The sequence below is a fragment of the Ruditapes philippinarum genome, unplaced genomic scaffold (genome assembly GCF_026571515.1).
Source record: "Ruditapes philippinarum isolate M1 unplaced genomic scaffold, ASM2657151v2 ctg14170_1_1_1_1, whole genome shotgun sequence".
NCBI classification, from domain to species: domain Eukaryota; kingdom Metazoa; phylum Mollusca; class Bivalvia; order Venerida; family Veneridae; genus Ruditapes; species Ruditapes philippinarum.
The window spans coordinates 1-8,779 of NW_026852359.1; the positions used below are offsets into that span (position 1 = coordinate 1).

Genomic DNA, 8,779 nt, shown 5'->3' on the forward strand with positions numbered 1-8,779 from the left:
ACCGGAGATCTCTCAAACCGGCCGGATCTTATCATCATACATTACAGACTTGAAATTTCCAACAACAATATGTGTGTCACGTGACAAATCATTTCTTGTTGTATCAAATGCATATAATTTGGAGAGAAAACTACAGAAGTTGAAAATAACACATTGATCAGGTTGTCAGATATTTATGGTTTCAATTCGACAAAATTGTATCAGATTTAGCAACTGATATCACCATGTTCTGATTACCTACTATTAATATAGTGTAATAATTTACACTACATACTGAATGATGCCAAGTACTTGGTAGCTGTCTGTTTAAACAACATAGAAACTGGTTACGTTATAGGTGCAAATGCGTGTGCATGTAAATTGTTCGATTCATATGTCTATTCGCCTTTCTCGTATATACAAACGTGCTTGTGAACATAAATCTGTGCAAGAGTGCCATTGTGTGTGTGTGTGTGTGTGTGTGTGTGTGTGTGTGTGCGCGCGCGTGTGTGTGCGCATGTGTGTGTGTGCGCGCGCTTGTAGGTGTTGTTGTTTTGTTGTTGTTTTTTTGTTGTTGTTGTTTAACGTACTTAATTTTATTACTTTATATGGTAGATCAATTACTACTATAGTTAATTCAGAACTTGTTTGCTCCATAATTATACGATAATTAACTGTGCATGTTCATATGCAAGAAAACGATTTTAGTGCAAATGTTCGCTTTTGCATAATAAATAAATTTTCGTCAATCTGTTATGCTTTAATAATTTTTTAACCGATAAAATGAGGCAAAATGTGGCCTATTGTCACATGTATATGGCTCTCTATATTGACATTATTGGTAATAACATACCTTTGGTAATAACCATGGTTAATCATAGTGAATCAGGACTTGCTTCTAAAAGATCTGTACTTTCATTATCATGAGATATAAGTTGATGAAACGTCACCATCTATCTACATTTAGTCAACCTTTTAAAATTTGAAAGAATACAAAGAAATTGTTAAAAAGCTCTGTCCTAGTTTTTTAACATCGCTCCAGTTTTTCATCTTAAATGGATGTCAAACGTACCTTGTTATCAACTACTACCGCTGAAATTGTTTTGTTTCTTTTTTTCATATCTAAAATAATGAGCTGAGCTAGTTGAGAAATGTATACAAAGAAATCCTTGTTAAGATAATGTTATCTATTTTTTTACCTGGCGTAAGATAGTTTTATCATCGCCGTTCATTGAAAATCTCGTTTCAAGCCGGAAGTAACGATATTTTTAGAATAAAAAACAGATTATTTGTTTAAAAAGAGATTTTATATTGGATGAATATTTAAAAGCCCCACAACGGAGGTTTAATTCACAAAATGAGTATTTATAGGAAATTAAAATGAGAAGAAACTGAACCATAAAGTATTTCTAAAATTGTCAGAGTTATAGGTTTATCGCACTATTAACACATAGGCTTTACAATAAAAATAAATTGATCTCATGGTCCTCACACATCATTTTACACAAATTAATTCTACGCTGTTAATTTGTGAATATGTGATAAAGGTACATTTAGCCTCAGAAATAAATAATTTTTCTTCTTCAGAAAGGACAAACATGATATTAAAATATCGTTGAAATAACAGTTTTAGAGCACTTTAGATGCTCATCTCCTTCACAAATAGGCGCTGAATTTCATCAAAGTAGCAAAATAAAAATAAAATAGTATTTGGACTAACATACAAAATACTAATACGAAATAACTGTACTAGTTTCCAAACAGCAACAAAAGCAAACGATTGACCAGATTATTGGCCGATGAGTACCTTTTTTGTATCTTAACCATCACAACAAAAATAAAAAATAAAAGCATTTCTCGAGCATAAAGGACCTAAATTTTCTATTAATATTTGGTTGCCATTTCTATCGCTAACTCAAAAACAAGCCAATTATCCTGTCTAATTTATGCTGATAAATACCATAAATACACGTGGAATGACAACAAATATTAAGGACACCACTTTTGTTACTACTTATTTACTTACTTTTTAAATTTATTTTCTTAAGGCATTTTTCTGTTTGTCATTCTGATCATGAGTCGGACACTTTTTTGTTTAAAGGGTTTCATCTTTTTTGTTTTCTTCCGGAGAACCAGCAATCTCAATACTTTCTATTGCCGTGTAAACGGAGACAGCATTTGATTGTGACTCGGGCTATCCGATATTAAGTCGGACATTTGTTTCTTGTCATTGAATGAAGAAATAGCCAGTTAGTTATTGATTTGAAAGGGAAAGCAAAGGGACATTGCTTCATAACTGATCATGAATGTTTTAAGTAACATGTCGGTTATATGTTACGTTATTGGCGTTTACCTTTTTTCTCTTTATATTAATCGGAAGTATGGATTTATGAGGCTATGTGCTCGCATCTAAAACCGACAATGTACTTAATAACTGAGTTAGGCTTCAAAGCATGCTTCAAATGTTTGCCAACATTGTGGTGCCGTGAGTTTCGTGACATCACAGCAAAATCAGTAAGTTGCATTGAACAACGATATAATGAACAACTAAAAGCAGAGCTATATACATATTTACTATATATATTATTATATTTATTTATTTGTTTTATTTATTTATTTATTTATTTATTTATTGATCATTGGCGTCGAAAATGCTATGATATTTTAGCTACGCAGTGAACTGTTTGTTTTCAAATGATTGATTGATTTAGTTAAGTTTTCGATTTTTGTTTTCTCTGACATGGTAGCTTTGGAAATCAGACGAAGGTAGAAGTTTTATCATTCTTTTCCTTTGAATTTGTTTTCGTTCATTTGCTAAATGTTTTTTCTTGTTCTTCTCTTCCTTCGCCAGTTTCTCGAAGTACACCACGTCTGCTAAAATTACAAAATACTACAGAGAATCATTTGTTTGTTTTTCGTTTTTCATGCAGTATCAAAAATTTCTCATCATCTTTAAAAGAAAGTTTGCTGAATTTACCTAATTTGTTGCCAGGTTCAATACGACTTGTAACCCTGTCTGAGAGTGTAGATTAAGGAACACTTTACGTCATTTTCCAAGCATTTAAAACCTACACTGCATTCTGCATTGGACCTTGGAATCTGTTGAACGGGGCAATCTTGTAAACCGCATCTTAGATAACAAACTTTATGCGAAAGCCTATTATCACTAAATAAATGGTGCATGCCGGCTACATACACGCTCTTCATCATGGTCATCAAAGTAAAATTTTACATTGCGCGCTTCTTATCTATAGATTTATTTTTACAAAATAATATTGATAGAATAACAAAATAGAGAAAAACAGAATCCCTAAAGAAACTCCAACACAACAAAACTGAAAATTGGAAACAACCCGTATTTTACCAATTAATTTTAAAAATGGTTGGAATGTTTTTTATGCATTTTTTAAGTTTCATTAATACAGAGAAAAGGTTAAGATTGATCTAGAAAATAAAACCTAATGTTAACAAGTTACATGTAAAGATAATATGTTTCTGATATTTTAAATCAAAGTTCCCTCATATATAGTTTACTATACATCGTCACCTTAGTGCAGTTACGGTTTAACTTCTTATATAATTTCATTTCATTTCATTTAACCCGTTACTTGTATGTGTAAAGATTGCTCTTAGATATGAACATGAAATTTATATGGTAGAACAATTAAGGAAATAAAACATTCACGACTTAAAACTTGTGCTTTAAATTGAACATTGTCGACGTTGTTTAATAAAATCAAATGCGTTATCTTCTTTTTTACATTATGTGATTGATGAGGTCAGGTAATTCTAACGATAACGACTATAATACAACACACGATCAAACAAGCAAAGCAAAATAAGTCGATATTTGAACTAACATGGCTGCCAATCGGAATAGCAATGCAAACTGTGAACTGTCCTTGTGTCAGCCATGCTTGAATATGGATACAATAACAGATGCCAATATTTTTTGTCGAACTTGTGATGAATTGCAGTGTATGGATTGTTCAAAAGTTCATGAAACACACACTTTCATGAGAAGTCACACATTAGTGGATGCGAATGAATCAAACATCGCACGAACAAAATTTAATATGAAAGGAATAGATCAATGTATTCTGCATCAGAAGGATTTAGAGTATTTTTGTGAAGATGAGGAAACGCTTTGTTGCAGTACTTGCGCTATTGTAAATCACCGTAAATGTCAAAGTGTTGTAGACGTCAAGGCTGCCGTTGAGTCAGACCGTAAAAGGTCATATGCAAAGGTCAAATTACAGGAAGTTAAAGAGAAGGCAGAAAAAATAATAAATAGCGTAGTCTGCTCTAAAAGGAAACTTGAAGAAGATGTTACAGATATACCAGTAAAAATAAAGAAAAGGCGGGATGAAGTAAATAAAATGTTCGACGAATTAGAAATGTCCATTGTTAAACAAGCTAAATCTTTACAGACAGAAACATTTGTAAAGCTTACAACAAAGCAGTTACAGAACGAGAAGTATCTAGCCGATATAACAACGTGTCTAGAAACAATTGATGAAGTATATGAGAATGGAACTTCGATTGAGCAGTTTATTGTGGAGGAGAAAATGAAGGAAGAGATCAACTTACTTCACACAAATGTCGATGAAGAATGCAAAGGCTTAGAGACAATGACGGTAAACTTTGCGTTTGACGAAGCATTTAACCTGCCACCACTTCCTTTCGCTGATTATGTTTCAGGACAACTGAGTTTGAAATCACATCTGTCAGAGGCTGCCGGCATTATAACACCTGTAGACAAAGCAATTAAAATAACACCGGTATGCTGTGTTGATTTAAAGCAAAGTAAAGATGACGAAGGCGAACCGTTTTATACAGGGATAGATTTTCTACCAGATGGTAGACTAGTTGTTGTGGATAATACAAACAAGAAATGCCTAGTATACAATGAGAAGCTTGAGAAACTAGGATCATATCAGTTATCTTACAAGCCACTATCTATTGTTGCCATATCTGATGAGGCAGTAATGATTACAAGTGGAAATGCATTGAGGTTAGACATATTACGTGTAAATAAATCAAATCAGATAATTTTAAATAGAACAAAAATGGTAACCACAAAATATGACTCGATATGTGTAAACGATGAAGGAAATTTTGTCGGAGGGACATATGATTATTCAAGACCAGTTCGTATTATATCATTAACAGGAAATGAAAAAGATATCAATGCAAACTTCCCCAAAAAGATATATCCAATAGAAACAAGTGCTTGTACTTATGATAGAAATACTGAGAAACTGATACTCACAGACAAATACGAGCATACTTTGTACATATATGATACCAAGACAAACACGAGAGTCGTGGTGAAGGATGATAAGATACAGGAGCCACGTGGTGTGACAGTTGGGCCCTTTGACACTATTTTTGTTTGTAGTAAAAACACACACTCCATTGTGCAGATTTCTCAAACCGGTAGAATCGTATCGTCTCACAAGACGGATATGGAATATCCAAGAACAATCTGTATATCAAGAGACAAATCATTTCTTGTTGTATCAAACGCATGTAATGGCAAGAGAAAATTACAGAAGTTACAGTTAACATATTGATCACGTGAACAAACTTTAACTGCTTTAATTGTATGACAATATTATGTTAGCAGATAATCATGCTACGATAACTTAAAAAGTACAAAGTGTATTATATGTTTAACGTCCAGTTTTGATATGAGTGACACTGAACCTTGATGGAATGTTATGTGGACCCAAAAAAGTATAAAATATATTAAAATTGTGACATGTAAAAGCAGTGGCAGACAAAAATTGAGTGGGTATCGGTTATAAAGAACTTTTATGAAACTTTAATATTTTAAGGTGGTGTGCTTTATTATTGCTCGTATGTATATATTGTATACATTTATTGTGATCGGTCGTACTTGATTTTTGTTTGTAAGGAAGGAGAAGACATTATGAGCACTTGATAAGATACAAATGCTCATGTTTACAAGCATTAATGTACATGTGATTATCCTAGCATAAATGTAAATGATAGTTTGCGCATGCGTTCGGTATGTGTTCGCGCAGAATGTACGTGTGGGCGAATGTTTGCGTTTGTGTATACACGTAACTAAACATGTGTAGGGCGACTGTGCCTATAGTTTCTATAGTTTTTGACTAGTCGTATTGTACAATATTGTTAAGTTTGACACTTAAATTGAATCACAATTATAATTTTATTTAGGCATAACTACATTTTGTAATTTAATTTAGAAATAATATTTGCTCCATTTATTTTTTCTTTTTACTTTTTTTGCAATCATGACAATATTTGGCACTGATGCTAAATTCATTATCATAAAAACTGTTAACCGATTGTAAAACATGGAAGCTAACAGAAAAGGCAAAGTGTGCTCAGTACCTGTCTTTCAATCTAGTTATAGTAGATTGTAGATAATCATGACATGCCCAGAGTTTCTTATATTGCACCAGTATGTAGTAGATCCAGAAAGATGCCTAGAGATCGAGTTATCTAAAAACGCTCTTACATTTTATAACTTTTGAGTTGAAATCCATGTTTTTATTTTGAACATTATAAAAATGACACACCAATTTTCATCTTCTGTTACTGATAAAGAATATCCAATAATTTCCAAAGTTGGTTGTCTTTTGATTCAGATAAAATGTTATCTTACCCATTCCGTCCCTCCCGTATTTAAGTGTAATATATATTACTGTCACCATTTAGAAGGAAAGAAAAACAATGTTATGTTTAGTTTGATTTTATTGACAAAAAAAGGTAATATATGTAAAGAGAGTTACAAAACAATAGACTAAGTATAAAATCTAACGTATATGGCACAAATAATTGACTCACAAGTTCTTTCTACATTAGCAACGGGTCTTCCCTTATGTCAGTAAGTTACAAAACATGTTATTTAACAATGACTATTACTAAAATAGAAGTAACAAATCATTAAGATGTGTTGTACTCGACTTTGTTATGTTTGATAAGACTGTTTTATGATAAACACTATGCTTGCTGTGACCTGATGGTAAACAAAGAGTGATAACTATTATATAATTGTCATTTAAATCCTTTATTTGTGTTTTTGTTATTTCCCTTTGAAATAAAATGAAGGAAAATGTATTTGCTATCGAGTAGTTCATATGTAAAAGCATCTAAACTGCATTTTGATGTTATTTTTTTGCAGTTCAAGTTACATCAATGTAGTACGTTAGGTTTTAAACATCGTATGTACCTTATCATTTTTATATAAATAAAATAAATAAATGAATAAAGAATAAAGCAGACACTGAACAAGACATATGATCATAATAATATGTATATTAATTTAAATTGTAATTTTATTTCTAATGCAAATGGTACAATATACATACGTATATAGTTATATACATTTATTTATTTTGCAATATAAATATTATATAGTTCGAACGAAATAATTTGCATTTAAAATGAATTTGTTTGAAAAATGTTTTTTTCTTAATTATCTTTATGATATTATATGACCTCCAATGTGGAAACATTTTTTACTCGAAGTGCTTGGTTCATAAAACATTTATAGAGATCTACTGCGCAATGCTATACCATAAAAAATAGAGGCATATTATGTATCAATAGAAAATCAAAGCTTTAGATATGTATGGTGTATGGTGGCATATTTCCGCCACCAGATAACCTGATAATTAACTAGTTAATTAAGAGGTTAACTAGTTACGTAACTAGTTAACCTCTTAATTAACTAGTTAATTATCAGGTTAACTAGTTACGTAACTAGTTAATTTTTCAATAAAGAAAAGATCATAACGGGAAAAAAATGCATGTTAGTGCCTGCAAACTGCCATCCCTTATTGTCAGCTTAATATTAAGAGGTTAACTAGTTACGTAACTAGTTAACCTGATAATTAACTAGTTAATTAATAGGTTAACTAGTTAAATAAATACTTAACTAGTTAACCTCTTAATTAACTAGTTAATTATCAGGTTAACTAGTTACGAAAATACCTAACTAGTTAACCTAATACTTAACTAGTTAATTATCAGGTTAACTAGTTACGTAACTAGTTAACCTGATAAATAACTAGTTAGTTAAGAGGTTAACTAGTTACGTAAAAACGTAACTAGTTAACCTCTTAATTAACTAGTTATTTATCAGGTTAACTAGTTAGGTATTTGCGTAACTAGTTAACCTCTTAACTAACTAGTTATTTATCAGGTTAACTAGTTACGTTTTTATGTAACTAGTTAACCTCTTAATTAACTAGTTAATTATCAGGTTAACTAGTTACGAAAATACCTAACTAGTTAACCTAATACTTAACTAGTTAATTATCAGGTTAACTAGTTACGTAACTAGTTAACCTGATAAATAACTAGTTAGTTAAGAGGTTAACTAGTTACGTAAAAACGTAACTAGTTAACCTCTTAATTAACTAGTTATTTATCAGGTTAACTAGTTAGGTATTTGCGTAACTAGTTAACCTCTTAACTAACTAGTTATTTATCAGGTTAACTAGTTACATTTTTATGTAACTAGTTAACCTCTTAATTAACTAGTTATTTATCAGGTTAACTAGTTAGGTATTTGCGTAACTAGTTAACCTGATAATTAACTAGTTAATTATCAGGTTAACTAGTTACGTAACTAGTTAACCTCTTAATTTTAAGATGATGATATAATAAAAGGATGGCAGTTGCAGGCACTAACATGCATTTATTTCCCGTTATGATCTTTTCTTTATTTAAAAAATTAACTAGTTACGTAACTAGTTAACCTCTTAATTAACTAGTTAATTATCAGGTTAACTAGTTACGT

General features: G+C 31.2%; 1 protein-coding gene across 1 annotated transcript; it reads left to right on the top strand.

The window, feature by feature from the left end:
• The first annotated feature begins 3,801 nt into the window (after positions 1 to 3,801).
• LOC132758031 (uncharacterized) lies at positions 3,802 to 7,092 on the top strand. The gene has a single exon (XM_060749553.1). The coding sequence runs from the start codon at positions 3,840 to 3,842 to the stop codon at positions 5,553 to 5,555; it is 1,716 nt and encodes a 571-aa protein (XP_060605536.1). The 5' UTR covers positions 3,802 to 3,839; the 3' UTR covers positions 5,556 to 7,092.
• Positions 7,093 to 8,779: the final 1,687 nt, after the last annotated feature.